The sequence below is a fragment of the Perissodus microlepis genome, chromosome 2, assembly GCF_051167445.1.
Source record: "Perissodus microlepis isolate ML-2025 ecotype Zambia chromosome 2, ASM5116744v1, whole genome shotgun sequence".
Lineage (NCBI taxonomy): Eukaryota > Metazoa > Chordata > Actinopteri > Cichliformes > Cichlidae > Perissodus > Perissodus microlepis.
The window spans coordinates 22,709,813-22,734,669 of NC_140462.1; the positions used below are offsets into that span (position 1 = coordinate 22,709,813).

Consider the following 24,857-nt stretch of genomic DNA (forward strand, 5'->3'; position numbering starts at 1 on the left):
ACAGCAGCTCGTCTGTTGGGTCAGAGCACACGACCCAGCCTTTGCTGCTCCACCCACGACCCCGTCACCGGTTTACCTCGATACTGACCCCTGCAGAAGAGGAACACTTCACAAGAACTGCAGTTTTGTAGGAAATCCTCACACTCACGCATTTTTCCGACTTCTAACGTCAACTTTTAGGACACATGGTTGACCTGCTCCCTTGTCTGCAGCTTAGCGTGAAGCACTCTAATTGCAGGAATTTTGCGTGAGCAGTAGGTGGGACAAAGAAATTCTGAAAGCACGATAAACACAACAAAGAAGTCTGACCTTTATTAAAATAAAAACAACCTGCAGCCGGGATTTCTTTGCAATTTTTAATACTTTTTCTCGAACGATTACACAGATCCTTGAGTCGAGTAACAGAAAGCAGAAGATCCAACTCCAACAACCTCGACAATGTTCAAAAACAGGTAAAGAGATTTTTGTTCAGAAAACCTTTAATCATTAATAGAATTAGTAGTATGACATATTTCAGTAAATATTTAGATATATACAGATACAGCAGAAACGGTACATTCTTTTTTTTTCTCTTCAAATTGCTTCACATTTTTTTATACAAGCCAAAATATCTGCCATTTTATTTATATTCATGCAAAATATTGATTCTCAGATTAATGAAAAATAAAAAGGATTTGCTGAACTTTTTTTTTTCATTCTGCTCTGATGTGCACGTTCAGATTATAAGCGTCATAATGAGCATAATCGTAAGTTCGGCAAACGAAACAGGTGCACTTTGTGCCAATACACGAGAGAAGCAACTAAAGCAAAATTAAGGCCATTCCAACTTGTGCAAAGAAAGTAAATAAATAAATAATAAGAAGAAGAATCGTCATAATAATGTTTCCTTTAGTTCACAGCAGTTCGAGAGTCTCTGTTTTTTTCTCCTTCTGCCTCGGGGTCATCGGGTTGTATAGTACATACAATAAAATACAAGAGAATCAAACAAACCCTGCAAAAGCCCGTGAATCGTTAATCATCGGCAAATCAAACCATGCTACTTTAAAATCCATAAACGTCTAAAAATGCATCCCTCTCTCTCATCCTTCTGTCAGTTTGCATCACATCGCGATGCAAAACCAACCCACAGTATCCCCCCCTCCGCCCCCCAAACCCACAGAGAACAATGATTAATACGACGGCATGAGGCCTGACAAAAAGCTCTACAACAACTATGACACGCACGAGACCCACGCCTGAGGGGAGGGCCGTAAATGCTGGGAAATGGTGGTTGAATGGATGCACGATATGCTTCTAGGTCCTCTTTTTTTGTTGCATATTCAACCCCCATATGGCACGAGAAGATGTACATGTGTATGTAAAACAGGCGACTGATGTCCTTGTGTTTTTGGCACAGAAGATAAAAGGAGCCGTCCTAATCAGATGGAGCCGGCTGAGGTTTCCCACCTGGGTGCAGGCCGTGACCACAGAGGAGGCTTCACTGCAAACAGAGGCCATCAGAGGCGGTTTGCATCATACGTGTCGCTCAGAGGAGCTGCCAAGTCTGCAAAATACGATTTTCCTGGCGAGCGTGCACGGATCCATAAGTTCATTTGCTGGGAAGAGCTGCACCTCAAGCTCTATTATAAAATATATTTTAAAGTTTGTTGTGTGCCTCACCACGACTGAGCCAGGTGGACTAAAAGTCGAACACTTCCATTTAAGACGCCGTTGATTTGTCCCTGTACACAAATATAAAATATTCCTTTCAGCAGCACTAAACGGTTTACTTTTTAAGTACTGCACCTGCTTGACTGACCTGTGTAACTGAAAGAGTTTATTACCTGGAATTAGCTTTAAGGTGATTTCTGGAGAACTTTGGTCAAACCAAGAATGCTGTGTGAGAAGCATCGCAGCAGCCTTTGAAAGGCCCAGTGAGCTTGTTTTGCTTCATTGCTCCCACATACATGAATAGCAGAGAAGTACAAGTGTGACTTTGGACCTGGGTGAGGTCTTCATTTAACATGCATATTTGTGGGTTTTCAGAAAAAACACCACCTTTTTACTTTCCCTGCTTGAACCGTCTGATCTGCTCTGAATCTGAATCCGTGCCCACATCTCTGAAGGTGTAACGATAAGGTGGGTGGGAGGGTGAAGGCGGGGATTCGACCGGAGCTCACGGAAACACAGCCGCGCATGTGGAAATAAAACGGCCTCTGTAAGTAACCGAAGCACCTCTGAGGTTCCAGCTTTGAGCAGTTTTCCTTTTCTGGGAATGATTCGGTGAATGAGATGCATAGTTTGGACTGAAGCAGATTTTATGGCACTTCCATTTTAAAGTCAGAACAGGCTGGGATCATGTGAGCAGAGGGAGAGGTGGAGCATAGCCCTTCGGATTGCTCGCAGTGTACTTTGAGACAAAGTGAATGATGTAAATTAAAATCTACATCAGATGTTCTGTAAAAGACACAAAACCCAAATTAGTTTTAAGGAATCCCTTTGCTGCGGATTCATGGATTAAACAGCAGGAGGAGAGAAATGAAGAAATCATCCAAATGAAAATATTGTTTTGTATTTCTGTCTCTGAGAATAAAAGGAATATGAAATTATAGCCTCTTAAATCATATTTTTTCTCACAATGCAGAGTTGGACAGCGAAATGTTTGTTTCAGTTAACAGTGGAGATGCACTTTGTGCCAATCTCCCCGTGTCTGATATTTAGACCAAAACAAATAATCCATGTTTTATTGTCAGAGCGAGGAAGGTCTAGCTGGCTGGTTGACTTTCAGCTGGTGGCTCACTGATCAGAGCTTATCAGAGGAATAATCGGAAATGTTCATCCGCTTTCTCTAAGACTCTTACAGTATGTCTGAGGACTGGGACAGAACCAGGAAACACAAACTATAATATATAATAGCTACATCGGGCTAATTTAACCAGCGCACAAGCTGGAATTTAATAAAATGTTTCTGCACTGGGCAGTACGGCTGAGCCAGGCCTCCCGGTGTCTCACAAAGAATCGTCGATGTGCTCCTTTGAGGTTTGGCTGCAAAGGCAGGTTTTTGTGTAAGAAGCAGAAAAAGATAGCGTGAGATTGATTAAATGTTTGCAAAAAAAAAAGAACATTTCACATCACAGCCTGTCAGAGTTCTCACTGCACACACATCACTCTCCTCCTTCCACCTCCTTCCTTCAGATTTCTAGTTTAAAACATACACATATATATATTTATATATATTTTTCTCCATCTACTGATCCGTGTGCATTGGGCAGAAGTGCCTGGGAAGTTTGCAACACCTTTGTCTCCATTCTGACCAATAAGCATGAAAGACCTTTTCTCACTGTCTGCAGCGGGATGTGGATGAGGGTGCTAAGACGTGGGAAAAATCATATTTGCATATACTGATCGTTGCATAGAGAAGCCTGGTGCAAAGTACAAGAAAAAAAAAAGAAACAAATAAAATCATTAGTCACACTTATGAAGCCTCAAATGACGAATCCACTCATCACAGCCTCTGCATGTGGATGGCGGCGTAGCTTTATGAGGTTTGCAGCTACAGTCGGTGCATACGAATGAGGCGGGAATACAGTTAATTAAGGTAACATATGTCCTCTCGGCTGGGGAGCGGGATGGGCGGCGTCACGTTAAGGCGGGGTCAAAGCAAGGAAGCACTACTGGAGATGTAAACGTATCTGTGTGTTGCTACGTCCTCGCTCGAGTAGTTCTCTGTCCGCGTTCACCAAAACAAAGCGAAATCTCAAAAACCCAGGAGCCTGCGAGGCGACATCAGCTGCTGACATCAGAGCGCACCTCCTTCCTGCGTGTCAGAGCGCCGCAGGAGCCACGCGTTGAGTCGGCACAGAAATTCATTAAGAAACAACCGAAAAAACAGAAATGAAGGACAGGCAGAGGAACACGCTGAGCACGGATAAATGAGATAGTTTGTCCCATGTCGTCCAGTCGTGTGATTGACAGGTCGGTTCAGTTTCATGGTGCTTGGTGGCAGCGGGAGGAAGGGGGAGCTTTGAGGAGTTCTTGCAGTACACGTTTGAAGCAAATCTCGATATACAGAAAGCGCGACCTTTGCATCGCTTTGTTCAATGGAAGCACCGATCGGCCCGCCTTCTTTTCTTTTCTTTTTTTTGGGTGAAAAATCCTTTAAATCCAGACGCCCACCTGTGGAAACAAACATCCTATTTTTTCCCAGTTATGATAATATATATGAGTATATTACACTGCTCTCGCACAACCCACCCGTCACATAGCATTATATCTGTCGTCACACAAAAAGCTAAAATCAAACACAACATTTCTTTTACAAGCCTTGCTTGTTCAGTCCGACTGCTCCCACACAGTTTTTGCTGGGATGCCTGCAAAAGTTGAACTTTTCGTTTCTTGAATATATTGCCACATTCATATATCATGCATTTTACTGCATTGCTATTGCACCGGTCCGGATTATTCAGGAGCTGGAAGGAGACGGGAACGGGGCAGGTTTCAGGGTAGGAGAGGAGATTAAAGGAAAAATAAAGCAATAATAAATATTTGAAATCGTGTCTGTAGGCGTCAGGTGGTGCCATGGTGAGCGACCGCCACAAAGAAAGTGACTTTCCTCGACCAAATGAAGGCGAAGGAAGAGGAAGAGGAGAGAACGCTCGGTGGAAAAAGGGGCAACAGATCTTGTACCGAAGTCAGCGCTCTGTTTCCTTTTCTCTGTCTTCTCCTCTTCGCACCGTTCTCCTCCTCGTCCTCCTCCTCAGCTCTCCACTACTGCTTGTGGATGTCCTCGCTGCGGATGATCTTGTAAATGATCCAGTAGAAAATGTTAAAAATGAGGAAGACGAGCGGGAAGGCCACGCGGGACACCGTGTCGATGCGCTTGGCCCGACTGATGAACAGCTTCTTCATCTCCTCGATGCTCTTTTCGGGTGCGGCCGAGGTCGGGGCATTGTTGTTGTTGCCTTTGATGGCCATGCCGTCCTTAGCCTGCAGGCAAGCGGGGCCCATGCCGTAACCGGGGAAACTGAAGCGGCCCTCGCCCGTCTCATCCTCCTGCAACACAGGCCAAGACTCAGGCTGTTAGGAACCAGAGAAAGACGTTACTGTTGAGAGGTGTGTGTGTCAGTGAATTTCAGAGATGTGCAGACATGCAAAACAAATAACTGATGACGTGGAGTGAAAATGAAAAGCGAGGAAGTGAAGTACTTTATCACATGACCGTGTGTCTGAATAAACCAGAAATTTAAGGTGGAATTAGCGTCTCATTCTCAGCTGGCTGTCTTAATTAAAATAAAGAGGAACAGAAGAATATATATATATATATATATATATATATATATATATACATATATAATGTATGTAGAGAGAGAGAGAATATAGAATATTTGATTCATCTCTGTGCAATTCCATCCTGTTAAAAACAGCGAAAACTACCCCTGGTTTGACCCCTGAATGTTCCCTTCGTGCTAATCTTCTTGCACACCCTTGGACAGAGATGGGCAGTAACGCGTTACTGTAATCTGATTACTTTTTTCAAGTAACGAGTAAAGTAAGGGATTACTATTGCAAAAACGGTAATTAGATTACCGTTATTTTCCCGTAGGAACGCTGCGTTTCTGCGTTACTAAAACTGTGATTTTTTTGCGAGAACGTCTCATGACAGTGACGTAAGCGAGTGCGACGTTCGTGACAACAGCTGTGTGCAGATCAACAATGGATAATATATCGAGTGCGGGAGAGAGTATGAGCGTGCAGCGTTTAAAGCATGGAAGTACTGACCTTACTTTAAGTTTGATTCCATAAAAAGTGACAAAAACATTAGCGTCCGTTGTGCGTGGGAAGAAAACTTCTTTTTGCAGCGAAAAAAAACCCCTAAACTTCCAAGCAAGCACCGAGTGCGCAACGACGTAATGGGAAACTCACAGAGAAACTCGCGGATTCTTCCACTGACCGCTGCGGCACACCTGCACCAGGGTAAACCTCCGCCTACCCTACTACTGCTTTACAGGTGAAAATAGAGCAACAGGACCGCTAGTCTTTGACTTTATTTATTTTCTGCTGTGTTTTACTTGCATCTATTTGAAAGACTGAGTGTAAACACAAAAAAAATATATTTTATGTGCTGGAATGTGCAGAAAATAGGTTTAAATATTAAACAAATTTCTTCCAGTCAGAGAATGTTGCAGATAATTTAATTTTTGCTTGATGCATAAAGTTAAAAGATTAAAACTAATAAAACAAGTTTTAAAAAAAGACTTTTCCATTTGATTACATTTTGTATGATGGATTATGCAGAAAAAGTAGAATTGGGCTGAAAGATCTATCACTTTATCACCTATTCAGGTTGTAAATCATGTTTTTAAAAAGTAACTAAGTAACTAAGTAACTAAGTAATTAATTACTTTTGAAAATAAGTAATCAGTAAAGTAACAGGATTACTTGGGGGGATTTTTGGGGGAAGTAATCAGTAATTAGTTACTGATTACTTTTTTCAAGTAACTTGACCAACACTGCCCTTGGACCACTGCTCTCTAGTTTTAAATCACTCCGTGCAGTTCCCATTTTGACCTCTTACATTTTGTCATGACCTCAAACGTGCAGACAGTAAATGGACCCAATACTGTGTGGATGATCATCAGAAATGAATATCTGAAAATGGCCCTTTGACTTCATCTGTGTGACCAGAATGAAAATCAAGTTGAAGGGCCAGCATTTTGGGCAAAGAGCAAAGAGGCATTCGGGGACTTCAGGGAGAAATCTAAAATCAGCAGCAGTGCTAAAAGTGGTCCAAGCAGAAATGAGAAGATGAGTTTGAGAGGGAAGTCGTAAAAAAACCCCAAATCTTGGGCAACTGATGAGAGTTTTGCTCTAGTTTGGATCATCTGACCTCAGTTAAAAAACAGTCCCATCATTCTTAAACTTTCTCGCATGGAAAAATTGTTTCTTCTATATGATTTATATGATCCTTTCATCAGTCAGAAGAAAACACTTGTAACAAACCAGCCTCAAAGGCCACCATAATGAAATGGATATGTAACAATCATCTCTTTCATAGATAGGCAGCCTGGATTTGCTTTTTTAACCATAATAAATCTGACTGATATTTCTTGGTCGGGCAGCAGGTTTGACCGATTGTAGGCGGGCACAACTTTAACATCATGACACGTTTGATTGGTGTGTCCATGTTTGATGGCATTAAATAGAAATGTGTTAAACTTTATTAATATGAGCAATGAATACAGAAGTATCATATATATATATATATATATCTAATGAACAGCAGTGTGTTTGAGAAACATGGTGTCTTCTATTCAAGTTCCCGTCAGGTATTTGAGAAAAGAAGATGCAATTTTAAGAGCTGCACCACTAAATCGTGATATTTCCTGTGTTGCTATTCCAGTGGTTGGTTGTGACTCATCGATTGTTATTTCGACTGAATGTCCCAGCGGCGCCGTGCAGGGGGGACGAACCCCAAAGCTCGCTGCCGATCACACTCGCTCAGCCTAGATGCAGAAGTCATCGATAGGAGCTGACGCCGGACGCCACGTACGCTCATCTCAGTCGCCAAGGGGAGCGGGAGGACGCGGCCGAATGGATTTGGATTGATTGACGTGCGCCGTGCTCAAGGTTACGGCGCGTGCACGGCACTTTCACCCGAGCGCGGCGAGATATTGAAAATCCTATCGCCACACTCACCCTGCCTTTTCATTACAGGAGACACAATGACTTCCTTATCTGGTTCAGGGACTCGAACACAAAGGCCTACATGGGCTGAGAGATGGCGAGGGCGTGTGGGGAAACTAAACGAGGAAAATAAACAGCGCAGAATGTCCTTCAAACTTAAAACAACACCCGTGAAATTAAAAATTAGCTTCAATGATAAGGAGTCGTCTTTGTTTGGCTTCAGAGTTTTTGATAAAAGCCGAGGTTGTAAAGTTCACGCTTGAATGCCATTTGTTTGTTTGTTCCCGCAGGCCACGGTGGGAGTTTGTGTGGCAGCTTATCAGCAGGGAATCTTTCCAGTTCATTTTGGCTGAAAAGGAAAAGAATAAGAGCATTTTATGATCCGAAAACAAGCAGGAGCAAAATCGAAAGCAGGAGGAGGAACTGTTGGCAGCAGAAAGACCAAAGTGACGCAAAACCTCTGCAGCAGCAACAAATCAAGCTGCCAACCAAACAGACGCCTCAGTTCTCTTCAGTTAGACCAGCCTCCGGTTTCTAGCAGGGGGAAGGAGCTAAAAAAGAGTCAATAATGAGCCTGTTTGTCTTGATATCATCAATAACACAGAGAAAAGGGTTAAAAATGCTCCAAAAATCCGATCAAATAAAGCAGCGCAGCCGGGTGAGGGAGATGTACTGAGAGTGTGTGTGAGTGTGTGTGCGTGAGTGTTAGACCACCAGGTAACGATCCATTTTTAGTGCCTCATGTCCCCGTTCTGTCCTTGCATGCACTTCAAGCCATCTATTACTGTTAATACATGTACACACACACACATGTACACGCACACACACTCACACACGCCCGTGCGCGCTAGATGTCGATGCATTAGCTGTGATGCTAGCCGACCTCTGCCTGTCCTTCAGTGACGCTGCTAAACTATTACAGATGCTCTGCTTTATTCTGCCTGCCATGTGATTAATGTGGAGGGCGGAGGAACGTGAGGAGGAGACACAATGAGAGGAACGGCAGAGGGAGAAAGAAAAGGTGGAGTAATGACGAAAAGAAAGGAAGTCAGAGAAGGAGAACAATAAGGGACAAGGGAGGAAGACCTGCAGCCTGCAGACTTGGCGAAAAGAACTCACAAGGTTCCTGAAGGAACCCATCGAAGAACGCCTCCGCATGGACCAGGTGATTCATTACATTTATGCCTAATTATAAAAATGTCCTCCATTAACACACAAGCACTGGGCCCGCACAGTCCACGGATGGATGGATGGGCGGAGGAGACTTAAGGTTTGCCCTTTGGATTCTACAAAGGAGCCTCAAAGGATCCAGCTCATCTAATGTCTCTTCTCTGATACAGCCCAAAAATCGAATCCTAACATATTTACACACATACGAAATCTGGACAGTTATGGACCGTGAGATGTTTGGTCTCTGCACCGCCACAAGTGCAGACTCTGCTTTAATCCCAGGGGGGCAAAAACAAATATGACATTGACTGTTAAAGCCAGTTCAAAGGGTGGTCTTCTCTTCATAAATGAAGCAGATAACAAGTCTGCTCCAAACTCGGTGTAGTATCTACTCCAACTGTGGCAATTACATTTGCAAGCTGTTTGTGTAAACAAGTGCAAAGGAGCTCTCGGTGCAAGTGCATCCCTAACTTAATGTCCACCACTTCAGGTCAGGGTTAATATTTTAGCCTCATGTTAAACAAGGGAACACTAGGAGTGGCCTAACCATACTCCCGAGGCCAGCGTGGTGATAAAAATATAATCCTAATCAGGATGATCACTGGATCCTTTCTACGGCAAACCAATCATTGGCCAATGAGGCCATATTAGATTTTGTAAATACATCGAAAGACGTCAGACCAGCTCTGCAACTAAAACTAACATCAGCCTTTAAACAAACCACATGAAGAACATATTACAGAGAAAGCCGAGAAGGTCTCCCACGTGGAGGCAGCGTGATGTATGGCTTCCAGTGTGCCCGTGGTTTTTGTTGGATGACAGAAGCAGTGTAACAACACTCGCTGCTCAGACTCCTACGGGAAGTTTCGTTTTTGGGGAACTCTCCACAAAGTGTTAAGGATGAACACTTTCTGTATGATTTATGTTCCTGAAATCGGGGACTACATGGTAATTTCCTAGTGAATATTCTTTGTTCACCGCCTTGAACCGAAGCTGAGAGTCGGCACTCAGAGCTGGCTGAAGGTTCCCAGATTTGTATTGGTACTGGTGACAGAGAAGCTTGTGTGATTTTCTCAGCATCATCTTGTCCTTTTGTCACGTGAAATTTTATCATAATAACTGGACTCGTCTTTAATCTGTACCTGGTAGATGAACACTTTGCTGGATGAAACAGACGGGATAGTCGAGCAGAACAGAAACAATAGACAAGACTAGGGTCAGATAGAAAACAAGGACAGTTAAAGTTAAAGAAAATATGAAAGAAGGTAAAAGGGAATGAAATAATGTTGAAAAGTAGAATGCTCAGAAAGAAGCTGGGGCAGCGCAGAAGAGGGAAGATGCTAAAAGAGGAGTGGAAAAAAGAGGAAGAAGACCTCTTAGCTCACTCATCCATCACACTTTCATCTCTGGATTGAAGCGTTTCTATCGCCGCCTCAGCTGATGTGATTAATCGAGCAGATTAGCAGGAAGCTGAAAGCGAGCTGCATCAGGCCTGCCATCCTCCATGTCTCCTCTGCTAACATTACCCTTGGATACTTGTTTTAGAGACCTGCATTTACATAAAACAGGATTCAGAGAGGTGTCAGCCCCAACTAACGCCAGCATCAGTCTCTGCTGAAAGAGGCTGGAGGAGGAATTTCTTGGCTTGCGTTTCGCTTTATGATTTCCCCCCTAAGCAATTCCAGCCAAGCGCCGGGGAAGGAAATATATTATACATTTGCCTCGGCCGATCCATTTTCCGGTGGATCCATCTCAAACCGCCCTTCACCTCCTCTCCCTGTCTCCCTTCTGCCTCTCGCCTCGATTAAGGCCATTTGAGGCTTTTTAGGACATTTCAGCATCAATATGTCAGTGCTGAGTGGATTCTGGTGTGCTGACAGGAATATCCAAGTAATGTGAACTTTTCCATTCGTACCTATGGTATTTTGTGCCTTTAATTCACCCCAACTTAGTTTGTTATAAGCAGCAGGTTGAGACTGATATCCGGCTATGACAGAGTACACTTCACACCTGGAAATACATCCAGGATCCGTCTCCTGTCTGGCCACTTGTGATTGGATTCTGCATCGCAGCATAGATTTGATTTTATCTGTGAAATAACTGCGCTCGGGCACGGGAACATATTTGTCATCCCGAGAAGGTTAGTGTGGCTGTTTGTCGAAGATGCTGCTGTGCACCACTTTTATAGTTTTGTGTGGCAGAAGGAAGCACGGCAGCTGCAGGGGAGGTTTTTGATGCTTCAAATGCATTCCTGAGTTTCTTCTTCATGTCATTCAGTTTGTGGTAACGTGGGTCCGTTACGTCAGCACACACAGCTCTAAGGCTGCTTTGGCACTTTTTATATTTATATAAAAATATATATATGTGGGCTCCAAAATATTTTTCATTATTTCATTTCATTTGTGGCCTGAGTCATCCAGTCAGAAATTAGCTCTGGACGTGATCTGGCTGTTCTGGATTATCTAAACTATTTTGGTGCTTATTTGGACTTTTCCTGCTCTCTCCCACATTTCCTTGCCTTTGTCTTGTTTCCACTTCCTGATTATTGTTTCATGTTTTCGTCTTCCCTCCTGATCGTTTCCACCTGTGTCTGCCTGCCCTCATTAGTCTCACCTGTTTCTCCTTTGCTCTGTGTGCCGGTATAGGCTGTGTCTCAATTCATAGGCCACATCCTCCTGAGGCCGCATTTGAAGGCCGATTACATCACAGCGATGCGACAAAGGCTGTCCCAATTCGAAGGCTGCTCCAAATGCGCCCGACAAATGCGTCCTTCATTTCCCCAAATTTGATGATAGGTCAGGTGTATCCTTCGTGGCGCAACCTATCCCCGATTTAATAGCGCGGCCCAGCCAGTTCCAGTTTCCAATAATGGCGGCAGCTACTTAGTTGTAATATTACTCTTATTACTCTTTGCTATATTGTATTCATTAAATTAGTATTTATAATATCTTTATAATAATATAAATACTTTTCAAACGCATCAATGGCGGAGGAGGACGGCTAAAGAGCTTGAAATATTACTCTTTCTGTGTCACAAAATAAACTTTTAACATATTTTCAGGCGAGAATGCAGCTGTGTCAACTTCAAATATCTGCTCGGTTTATCAAGACATCACATATTTGCAAGAGTGCTCTGACGTCTGTTACCCACCAGCTCAATAGCTGACCGGGTAGTCAAGGCTCACTAGAGTTGGCGAGAACACTGGAGCACATCATTTTCAGACCCCGCACGGTCTTTCGCTACTCAAGTTAAACATGATATATAAGTCACTTAGATAACTTAAAAATGTTATTGTTTGGCTTTTTTCAGTGTTTTATTTGTTCCTGAGTAAATCATTTTGGCTGTGATTAAAGTTATAGTTTTCACACAGCTGAATAAACGTCAAACAGAAAACTGATTAAACAGAAGTGTGAGATGGTAGAGAATTTACTCCAGTGTTGTGTTATATTTTAGATAGCAAGGAGCAGACGGCTGAGTTTATTAAACTCCACCAAGACAGCGGTGACGCAAATCTGAAGGCTGGACTGTCCCATTTCACAGACATCAAACCTGCGAGGTGTTATCAGGTGTGGGTGTGGCAACTGCACTTTTAAAAAACTAGTTGCTGTTTTCAATTATTTTGACTGCTCACGCTGCACTGCATGATGGATCTCCTGCATTGTGACTAAACAGCAGCTCTTTAACTTGAATCTGAGGAATGTAAAGTCGTGGGAGCTGCCTCTGAGTAGAACACATGGCAGTTCACAGTTGCAGTTGGTTCAGGAGGTTTTTGTCAAATAATCAATAATCGAGTATTTGCATTTCCAGTCTGATCCTGGGCTGGAATTCATCATGTACAACCCTTTGAATGTCCGAGAAAAAAACAGGAAGCTGCTGCTTGATGCGCTCCTGATGAACGATACTGATGATGATTTAGAAGCTGGTGCTTGGTCTCGTTCTTTACCTGTGACTCATCACAGTACGAGTATAAGGAACCAAGCTTTATATGAAACTGAATGATCACACGTCACAGCCTACCCTTTAGCCATTTCACCTCAACTCGAAATTCCAAGTTCTTTTCTCAGTTTCAAGTCATTTTCCCATTCAGGTGGCGGAAATGAGCTTCCCACAAATACCTGAGCAGTTTTATTATTAAAATCTGTCACAGATGGGAGAAACTGTGAGACCTTGTTCAACAATCATCTGCAGCTCTGATTAGCCACATTCTCTCCCACGACGCCCACATCAGCCATCTTAAACATGTTATTTTCAGTTGCCGTAGTTACAGGTGCAAATGTGTGTATTTGTGCCAATGAGATATCGAAACAGGAGTTGTGTGAGCATGGGTGTTCAGAACATTTAAATTGCAGTTGTTCATTCATCCTCAGCAGTGCAGAGAGTACACTCGTGAGCTACTGACATTCAGTCATTAAGTTAATTCATATTAATACCTGTGTCCTTGTGCATACTTATAAGTGAAGTTTCAGAGCAGAAAAGTAAAACTTTATGTGGATCATTAATAATTTCCAACTGCATTCTGTAAGCGAGTCATTTACCATACCAACACTTGAGACCATTTTCATTAAAAAAGAGGCACAGACGTTTTTCTACTTCAGTCTGAGACTTTACGAGAACAGAGATTAGACTCTGGAGACACTACTAACTGTGATTCTGTTAAATGAGCTTTGTATAAGGATGTTACAGATGTTACACAGACTGGACAGATCGTGTTTGTGGTCAGCTCCCAAATTAAACACAGCTGCTAGCTGCTACCTTAATGATAGCTTCACAAGTGGCAATATCAGTAACTGCTAATAGCTAAACGGCTAACCTTAACATTTATGATAACTGTTAAATAATTTGGTCCTGTTATTTCACGAAATTCCTCATAAAGACCAGGGTGTCTGTCTGTCACTAGCAGCTGATCCGTTTAGCTGCTAGTGGGGGGAGGGTTAGGGAACAGGCTTGCTGTCTACAACCTGCCAACATGGATGAATCCTGGGTTTGGGCACAGAAAATATCTCCATGAAAAACACTTGTAAAAAAACTGCAACCAAATATATCAGAGATTGTGATTCTGACCCAGGAGGAGGAGTCACAGTGTCAAAGGTAGGGAAAAACCAGTCCTTCATATGCTCGTTATGGTGACATGAGCCTGGAAGTTTACCCAGAATGCCCTTGCTGAAATTTCCTGCAGCGAATCATCAGACAGATTGCTGGTTTCTGCTCCTCTACATTACATGAAACTGCTGCAGTTCTTCAGACTGACAGATCTGTCACACTGATGCTCTAATGAGGCAAATTAAAAAGTCCTAATTTGAACCCCTAGCTGGTTGTTAAGTGATGACGTATGAACCCTGCTTCCATGTCTAAACTACTCTGCATTTATTAAGGATGATGTATTTTAACATGTTTTAATGCTTTATATCTTGTTCTATTTAATCTGAACAAGCCCCTAAAAAAAGCCAGTGATCACTGTCGGCCTGTCTCGGTTTTTATTATCACTATCACCATCTTAAAGCTCAGTTTTTAAAACCTTACGATGTAACTACAGCCCAGCCCATGCAGCATTATATTAATAACTAACCTCGTATTGTGGATGGATTATCTCAGTTGTTCTCCTGACTGAAGTTTGGTCCGTTTACAGCATCTTGCCATGCAATTGCATTTGTCCCTAACCATCAGGAACCCTCACGTTAACTTTTATCGAGTAGAAAAAAGTTAGCAAAAAAAGTTAGCTTCACTGTGTTTATATTATGCTAACTATAGCTGTGTAGCTAGCCACCACGTAGCACATCATTATATACCAGCTAGCCCAACTTCAGTAACCCTGCAAATGTCACTGCTGTTTAGTTTTCTGTCTTCATTTACATCTCAAGTGATAGCAGAGCTGTACATTTAAATTTTTTCAGAAGGCCGTACGAGGAAAGTTTATGGATGTTCCTGATGATGTTTTGTAAAACTTTGGCAGTGATGATATTGGAGTGCCCTGTGTGACCTGGAATGATGAACCACACGATCTGCTGCTCTCTTCCTGTATCTCCTCTCTTTGCACTTCAACCGTGTGTGACATAAATATCTTTCGGGGAAGCCACGTCACCTTTTCACTCAATCTGAGGTTTGCATTTTGGTGTCAGTTAGTATTCATGCTGGCATTAATTTAGCTTTTAATGCAGGTGAGGACAGTTTCTGAAGCTGAAGGTTGACCGTCCACAGAAATGGTAAAAATGTTTTCTGTGTTATTTTGAGCTTGAGACATCGTGGTGGTCCATGAGCTCACACATTTATTGTCATCTACATATGAGGTTCTTATCTGTGCGATTGGCTGATTTCCATTTTATTACATGTTTAATCAGGATTACATGTCCTTGTTCTGGTTTCATTCCTTTTACAGGCTGGGTTTTTTGGTAGAAACCAGTTCAGGAGGAGCTCATAGTAGATAGTACAGTGTACGGGATGGCCTCTTGGCCAAGAGGTCATCCTTTTATTCTTGAGAAAACATGGAGAGCCTCATGCAAATTCATGTCTGACTAATCCCGAGGCTTTCAGCACTACAGTAAGGGCAAGAGGTCGGCACATTTCCCTGTCCAGCAGATAAATATGGATATTTAAATAAAAATTTGCATGATGTTGTAGTGTGATCAGTACAAATCTGTACTTGTACTGAGCAGCTTGATGAAAACAGGGGCTATAAGCACTTTCAATCACTACTTTGCTTGATTTTCCTGATCGGGACTCAGGAAGAATGCCGAACGCCACTCAACAGCCGGCCTGTCAATCCAGAGGTTCAGCCGCCATGTATGGCTCATCGCTCACACCGCGCTTCTTTGGGCCTCCTAATCCCCGAGCTCTCTTATCTGCCTTTGTTCTCAGAGCTGGCGAACAGCCTGTGATATCAACGCATTTAGAGAAACCAGCATGTCGACCCCCCCCCACCACCACCACCACCAAATCATGGCTAACGAGCTGATTATAGCCGATCAATCAGGATGTCAGTTTCCCTAATAAGGCGCTGTCATTATAAAACAGTGGGACGGAGGCTGCAGTGGGGAGGTCATGTCCCCCAGGCCTCTTCTCCAAATGCACATCTCTCTTCCCAGAAGGCCGACCGGGCTGCAGGGGAGGAAGCATCATCTCATTGCTCTCCTTCTTTTCTCGTGTTTTTAAGGTGAACGAGACGCAGGAGAGGACCGTCGTGTGCTTTAGTCGCTTGCTGCTTTGATGTGCTTGAGTGTTTGTGTTACTCTGACTGTGGATGTAATGCAGGGCAGTCACTTTTAATGCATCTGATGCGAGCCACTCCACTCCACAGTGGATAATTCACAAATAATTTTTTAACGAAGGCCTCTCTTCATCTTAATACTAATTAGAATTTGTAAGGGAAGGCACTGCAGACAGTCCTGATTGAAGCGGAGGCAAAGGCAGTAATGTTTGACTTCCCTTTGATTTCTAAAGAGGCTCTCGTTTTCAGTCTGGAGAGCTTGACTGTGTTAAACAAGCGAGCTGCTGCCAGGCGGGCCTATCCTTCAAGGATGAGTGGCGCTATTGATCTGATCCCCATGCAGTAGCTGTGCTCACCCAGCAGGGGGGGATGTTTCTCTGCGTGGACGTTGGCAGCAGCGTTTGCTCTCACAGGGCTGCGGTATCTGTCTATTTGATGCCCTCTCGCTCTGTCTTTCTAATTAGACGTCCTTCTGAAGCAGGTATCCTGAGTCCAATTGCTTCTGCTCTTTCTCTGACTCGTTGTCCCCGAACTATCAGTGTCACTAACAAATCAATAAAACATCAGAGTAGAAACCACAGAAATCAGCACAACTGGGACTCCTCCAACTGCTGCTGCTGCGGCTACCTGCGCCGCAAACACAGCTCCGTCTGATGCTGAAATATGAGCCGGGGCGGGGAGCAGAGCGACAGCAGGCTGCGGCTTTCACTTGGATTTGCATACCTGCTGATTTCAGCCAAAGATTTCCAGTCCCCAAGAAATCAAGGCACAAGCTGGCTGTCCTTTCACTCTCACTTTTGTATATGTGCACTTGATGCTTCAAAGCACTTTTACAGCATGCATCTCAATAGTTGCATAACAGCCACAAAGTCCTCGAGGACATTGTTCACTCCGACTGCAGCGGCTTCCAACTGTACTCAGCTGCAGCTCATAGCGCTTCATCTCTGCTGCAGCCAGAATGGCAGGAAACAACCCGCTCTGGGGAATAATTACTCTAATCCATTACAATGTACCGTCCTACGACAATTACCACACTTAGAAGAAGGCATGTGCTCACCATTGTAATTACCTTAAAACACAGCTAATGTATATTAGGGCTAAAGTCAGCACAGATGGTTATTCTCTTTCAGGAAGGAATCACTCCACTAGATGACAGGAACCCCTCAAGAAGTGTATTTAACTCGTACCACAGATCCTCACGTGTCCCAATACGAAGGTTTATATGTGCGAGCAACATCTGAATCCTGCTTCTTCTCGCTCTGGACCGGCCCGAGTGTCACGGCACTGACTGAGCACACGTACGAGTGCACTGGTGTCACATATGTGCCTCTGTGTATGTGCCAGCTGGCCCTCCGCTGATTGTGAAGTTGTTACTGTGACCTTATAAGCTGCTGCTGTCAGTGCTTGGAAGTGATGCACTAATTTTCATGCTAATGCAGCAAGATGCTCTGAACATCTGCACGAATAAGCTCAGAGAAAACTAGTTCTAGACTAGCGAGGGCACCTGTTTGGCAGTCACACCTCAAAGTTTAATCAAACTAAGAAGCCAAAACCTCTAATGACCAGAAGGGGCAGCAGTGAGTCAGCCCTCATAGACTCCCGTGTTAAAACCTTCCAGCAGAAATAAACGTGTTTACAGCCTGATACACAAACTGGTTTGGTCCCTGTAGATAATTCCAACCAGTTTGTGGTAACTGTAGAGGAAGCACGGGTGAAACCGATGCTTGTAATGTCTTTAGAAGGATTTTTAAACCAATCATTTTACATTTTATTTTGCTTAGTGATCTTGCCTTTAACTCTTGTTTTCGTTAGTGAAATTCTAGTTTTTCATTTGTATATTAATTAGCACTAACAGAGTGTTTTCCAGCAGCTCTGGATTATCATGGAAATTAATCTCTGTACAAAATAAAAGTATATTATACCTCTGTTATATTATACCTATATTATACCTTTGTTTAACAAAATCATCTCATTCATGCAGCTTTCTTTGAAGCATAAATGTGATCACAAACTGCACCACAACTCAACAACAGCAATACTAAGAGCCTCTGTTTGGCATAAGGAAGTTGTTTATCTTACCAGAGTTTTGTGTTCTCCTGTAACTGGTTGGCAAACGCCTTCCCTGGAACATGTCACACTTTCAGAATTTTAAGTGAGATAACACCTAGTGGAAGGCAACCTGTCTCCAAGCAATCTCAGTCCGACACAGAGAGACGAGGTCCCAGCTGATTAGTGGAACTCGTATTCTAGTTTTTTCAGGTCAGTTGGATGGCCGTTCTGCAGTAAGGACTCTTTTGTCACTATTGTGGAGGAACTTCTGTTTCTCTCTGTGAAGTTCTGAATGTAGTTCGTTTCTATGTAACAGAAATTCAACAGATTTGTGATTTTTGTTAATTTATCACAGTTAATCGCTGATTTATGACAGATAAACTGATAGCAGGCTGACTCTAGCTTATTTAAGTCTCCATATTGGATCGCCAAAGTTACAGACCTGGTTGCAGACCTGGTTGCTATCCTCAAAGTGACCAGGTAAGTTCATCACACATAGTCACAATCATTTAGGCTGTGCTGCAGACTCCAACCATTGTTTTCCCTAAAGCCTTAGCATAACAGGCTTATCTGTCTAATGCAGGTAGGAAGCATTAGCTAATTACTTAACACTTCACCCTTTAATCCAGCCGTAGTCACTTCAAGAGAAGTAGACAGCCTGAGGTGTATATGATCATCAGCGATGACCTGAAGCTATCGTACATTTCATTTCATTCATTCAGTTTTATTTATATCCACATCACAGTTGCCTCAAGGTGCTTCATACTGTAAGGTAAAGACTACAGTAATACAAAAGACCCTATCATCGAATCACATCACAATATCTGGGACAGCAAATGCAGTAAATATATGAGGACAGGACTTAACTGTGCTTATGACTGGGCTTCTAAAACACCAGGTTATAATCATGGTTAGATTGCGGTTATTTTTACATCTCAGCTGGAATTTAGATTTGACCAAGCAGTCCTGTGTTAGTGAGGTTTATGCGTGCTGGAGCGCAGCAGTGACAGTTTCCTCTGCAGCGAGCTTAAACCTGACTGATAGCCCTCTCGCAGCCGTAATGGAGGGCTGTGGATCACATTAGACTCACATTAGAAGCACTGGCCAGAGAGGTTAATTAAGAACGAGTGACGCCCAAGGACTGAACGCCTCTCACTCTCTGTGTGCCGACGGGGTTTCGCTGTCATCAGATTTCCTTCACAGCGGTCGGGATTAATGGTGATGATCTTATTGAGGGTGCTCATACATTTATTAAGGGATCATTTTATTCCATTTTTATTGTGCCTGAAATAAAGTAAAAAGACCCAAGGAGCTGAATTTTAAGTTGTTTTATACTTTTGAAGAATTCCTCCATTTCCACCAAATTATGCAGACCTCTCGGCAAAATCCTGCTTTAAATGCAAATACCTCGAATTGATCTCTGTTTTCTTTGCGTCCTTAGAAGTCCTTGTAGCCTCTTGTTGTTAAGGTGTTGTGATGAGATGAGTTGTGCACAAGTGGTGGAGAGTAAGTAGATTTACATAAGTGCACTCCTGAAATATTTGACTTAGGTAAGCACCTTTTATTTCAGGCAGGGTTCAGGTTGCCGGATTCAGGCTGTCTGTCAGGGTTCAGACCATAGAGTTCAGGCTGCCCAGTTCAGGCTGCCCAGTTCAGGCTGCCCAGTTCAGGCCGTTGGGTTATGGTTGTGCGATTCAGGTCGCTGGGTTCAGGCTGTCTGTCGGGTTCAGGATGCCAGGTTAAGGCCACTGGGTTACAGCTGTCAGGTTAAGGTCTCCAGGTTTGGGAAATCGGGTTCAGGCCGTTGGGTTATGGCTGTGGGATTCAGGCCACCGAGTTCAGGCCGCCGAGTTCAGGCTGTTTGGCTGGCTCGGTCCGACTCCACTCAACAAGAGGCCAATAAGACGAGATCAAGATCTGGGAGGAGCTGACCTTCATCCTTCCAGGATGGAGTTTAAAACAATATAGATGGTGGACATCCAGAAAATATCGACCAGTGGTATCCCAGGTTACTGTACTCGCAAAATGAGTCGACTGATCCCGAGTTGTTTTCTGTAAAGCTCGCCAACATTACTTTGGTAGCAGTTCAGATGTATTTAATAAGCCGTTTGTCACTAAAGCTTTGAGCTCTGAATAAAGCACTGACTGATTTATTCAGATATTCATTCTCCCTGCATACTTTTCATATACTGTAATATGTCTACAATTAATCAGGTACCTTTCTGTGTATGAAAATTCTTTCAGAAAGTTTTGTTTGAAAAATATATAAGATTTGGATTAAAGGTGAGCACAGAGAAACATTTTAACTCTGGACGTATATCTCCAAAAATGAAACTTTTAAACTTTTTTAATCTGACTTCCAGCAAAAAGTCTTTGTGATGTGTTTAAACAAATATGACATGTTTGCAAACTGAATTAAAACAGGCTGATTTACTGTAGTTTATAATATTAGTGACACCAAAATAGTTAAAAATAACAGCCTAGTTCTGTTTTTAATATAGAAATTGTTGTAATTTTGATATTTTTCAGTATCCTATTCCCACATGAATCTTCCTTTATTTAAACCTTTGGCTGTGGTGTGAAAATGCAGAAGAGACTGTTGCATGGATAACTTTATAGTCGCCCACTTTCTAAGCAGGCTGATACATGCTAACATATTTTTTCCCTCCACTTTATGATTCTTACATTTTGTTGGTGATGAATGTAATAAACACTGTTTTATATAAGAAAGTACAAAACTCTGCGCTCGCTGCAGAGACATCAACTGTTAAATGACATTAGAGGATTTTTGGTGACTGAAGGGTCACCTCAGACAACCTCAACAAAAACCCGACTACACAACATGACACAAAAACTGAAAAACAAATGATGTTATATAAGAAGACCAGAACATGAATTCACCTATTTTGTAATACAAGCTTAAAATAAATATTAAGGATTCCGAACGGCCAGATGTAAAGGCAGGACGACCGACAGACGGGCCGCCGTGTACAAGGCTCAAATTGCATAACGGGCCGATGGCCTACATTCACCCCGCTTCCATCGCAGGGCCACACAGAGAGTGTGAGATAAAAAAAACCGTATGCAAAAGGTTTGGTGTTGCAGATGTGGGTCAGTCCTGAGCCTGCGGTCCTCTTTCACTCTCTCTCTGTGGACTCGAGGGCCGAGAGAGGGGTGAGTGTCTGATTCCCTGGAAAGTGCAGCGGCAGCCGGACTGCTAATCTACCTCTTCACCTCCCATCGCTGCTCAGGGGGATTGGGGATTACCACAATGGGATTTAAGATTTATATATTTTATTTTGGATTATTTTTCTATATTCGAACAGGCCGGCCTCCCGTCCCTCTCTCTCTCCCTCACTGTGCCTTTGTGGACTGAGATTTCTGTGGAGGGAGGATTCAATCACACTCCGTTAGCGGGGTTCATTTGGGAATACCGCTGTTTGCTCGTGGGTCAGACATTTTTATATATGCTGAAGTTTCCTCCTGAGTTTGAAAAGCCACTCTAAAATCCCCCCCCCCCCTCCCCCCGAGCCTTCGATCCTCCTCCGTGAAGGTCGAATGATATGAACTTTTGCTCCTGAGATTATGGGTTAAACATTTGTTTGCTTTTTTGTAGAAAGCGTGACATCACGGGATGACATCACACTTTCAGGTGCACTCAAAGAAAGGTCTTACACTGATTTTACATTCTGACTCGGGGCCGACTTCTGACTACAGCCTGAGATCCTGGAGCAGAGGTGGGTCAGTCAGAGTCCTCAGAGCTCTGTTTCCATATGTTTGTTGAACATTATGGTCATTTCCTGCTTCATGTTCTTATTCTTGGAATTTGATAGAGGCATAGAGGCAGCCCAAACCTCCACCACGGCAGCTCACTGTCTATTTTAAGAAATCTGCAGGAAAAACGAGTGCTGGTCTCGATGATGGTTTTTACATGACCCCTGCATCTCCCCAAGGTTTCTTCCTGTTAAAAGGGAGTTTTTCCTTCCCACTGTCCACAAAGTGCTTACTCATAGGGGTCATATTATTGTTGGGTTTTTCTCTGTATGTATTGTTATAGGATCTACCTTACAATATAAATCGCCTTGAGGCAACTGTTGTTGTAATTTGGCGCTATATAAATAAAACTGAATTGAATTGAATCCCCTCACCCCCAACCCTTCGCAGCAGATGGCCACCCCTCCATGAGCCTGGTTCTGCTGGAGGTTTCTTCCTGTTAAAAGGGAGTTTTTCTTTCCCTCTGTTGCCGAGCACTTGCTCATAGGTGTTCGTCTGATTGTTGGGTTTTCTCTGTATTACTGTAGGACCTTTATTCTACAGCACAAGGCGACTGAGGCGACTATTGTTGTTATTTGGTGGTATTTAAATAAAACTGAACCGACCCACAAAAACATGCATTAAGGCTCTTTAGTATTAATAATAATGATCACTAATAACATTAACTTTTTTTTAATGCAAACGTCTTAAACCCGCCTTTTTCTGCATGTCCAGCCTAAATCGTGATTACATTCATTCTGAAACTGACAGTCTAATCTTGATCTTATGTCTACAACGCAATGGCCTCACTGGGCAGGACCTCCGTCACCCCGCGAGGACACAAGGTCCTCATAAATACATGACCACACGCTCACACGCTAAAGCATGTCAGACTCAATCAGGCGGCTCCAGGAGTAGCGAGCACAAACACATGCCCTACAACAGCAAAATGCACGACAGCCCCCACGGATGCATTCATGCATGCTCACCAGCTATAACGATACAATCTCTCTCTCTCTCACACACACAATGGGCGCTGTATGGATTGTTTACTGCAGGCACGATGTTGCATTTCTTGTGGGCGTTTGCGTTTCCCTGCCCTTCACCCACATAAACCACCATTTTCACTGTCAAGCAGCACTTCAGCTCCCCGCAGGCCTGACAGCTTTACTCTTTATTCAATACAGCAGCCGGGCGCTGATAAATCCAACTGGACATATAGGATTGATTGATTAAATGCTGCAAAGATAAAAGCTAACCTAAGAAAATAGCAGAAAGAAGGCAAAGAAGAAAAAAAAGGCTCTGATACGTCTGAACTGTCCTCCGGGGGAAATTTGACTTTGTGCGTTGTCATTTTAACCAAATATCCAAAAACAGTGTTGAGGAATTAAATAAAGCGACACATTTTCAGGTCTCCACTCTATCTTCGTTTCATCAGAAGAGATGTTTTTAGGGAGTTTGACAGTTAATGAAAAATGGAGGCTGTTTTGGGAGTTATTTGTTTTTGACTTCACAGTGATGTCAGAACAAAGAAAGACGAAGGCTGCTGATGTGATTATCAACCTCTTAGTGATAAAAACATCTAATCAGTGTTGTATGTTTTTCACAGGCTCTCCCAAATTGTAGCCAGCTCCTGGGGCAGATTTTATACGTGTCACTTCCTACAAGAGCTCAACATTTTATTTTTTAACAACACCAGGAAGCTGTGAATGGATGGATTAATACTCAGACGTAAAAATAAACACTACTTTGTTTATTCTACGTGGCTTACTGTTTTAATAAATCAAAAAAAACGTCTGTAATGTTTGTTAGCATACTTGTTAAAGGTTTGACTTTCTTCAGATTAACTAATGGGACATCTGTATATGAACATCTGTAAGCAGAGGATGTGGTTTTCTGACTGATTATTGACCACACGTGTTTAATCTGAGCAGAAATCAATGAAACACGCTGGGATGATTTTTCCAAGACTACCTGGATGAAAAGCACGTGATGTCACAGACACACAAAAACCCTGCAGCACACTCGACACTGTTTGTTCTGACTGCTGCATTTCCACAAACAAAAGTTTGAGAGCTGAGCAGAGTTTCTTTTTTAATGTGTGCTTTCTTCTCTTTTACATCGTGGATCCATTATGAGCCTCGTCTGTGTTTGCTCCGCGGCTCAGCCTTTAATCATTCTCGGCTCTCTGCCCATCAAACATTGATGCTTTGTGTTTCTGCCCAGTGATGACGAGCGTTGCCTGCGAAAAAGCTAATATCAAACACGCCGTGAATTTTTCAGAAGGCCTGAGGATGGAGGAGAGCTGGGATTTTGATGTTCTCACACACACACACACAGACACACACAGACACACACACACACACACACACACACACACACAGTTTTCTTGCGTTGAAAGTGAGTTTCCATTTTTACCTGTAAAAACTGCACATTTGTAGATCTAAACTATTAATTTCTCTTGTGCTTCGGTTCGTGCTGGGACTGGTGAAATAACTGACCATCAACAAAACAACTTTGGTTTCATATTTCCTCTCCAAAGATCCCTTTCTGTTAATCCAAATCAGGTGAAGAACAAAAAGCAGAAGCCCAAAATGATTCGTATTCATTTTATGATTATTCAGAGACACCTCTGTGATATGAACAAATTCTAATTCTTGAATATAACTCATCAGAGTTCTGCATGAAGGACAGACTTGGTGCGGAGATGTAAAAATGCATGAATTTAAAGGTGAGGCCGTGCCATGGATGCTCAAGGCGGCTCACCTTCATGTGTCGTCGCCTCCGTCTGAAGCGCAGCAGCTCCTTGTGCTGGCGGGCGATGAAGTTGACGGCGGCGTACTCGAGCAGGGCCGAGAACACAAACAGCAGACAGACGGCCATCCAGATATCGATGGCTTTTACATATGACACCTGTTAGTGGAGACGGGAAAGAAGAGGCCGTCAGAGGGTCTCTGTGCGTCGTGTCTGACTTGCTGATAAAAAAAAGAAACCCTAATAAAATCTAACGAGCATCTAAAG

At 43.0% G+C, this 24,857-nt stretch overlaps 1 protein-coding gene across 4 annotated transcripts in view; it reads right to left on the reverse strand.

The window, feature by feature from the left end:
- Positions 1-342: 342 nt before the first annotated feature.
- glra1 (glycine receptor, alpha 1) overlaps positions 343-24,857 on the reverse strand; it is a 119,015-nt gene continuing 94,500 nt past the window's right edge. For 2 of the 4 annotated variants that reach the window (XM_084952821.1, XM_084952839.1), the window contains 2 exons: positions 24,603-24,749; positions 343-5,031 (listed from right to left, as the gene is read on the reverse strand). In XM_084952821.1, the coding sequence (XP_084808947.1) occupies positions 4,747-5,031; positions 24,603-24,749 (432 nt within the window). In that variant the 3' untranslated portion in view covers positions 343-4,746. Of the gene's footprint in view, positions 5,056-24,602; positions 24,750-24,857 lie in introns of all 4 variants that reach the window. The other 2 variants (XM_084952812.1, XM_084952830.1) reach the window with 1 other exon arrangement.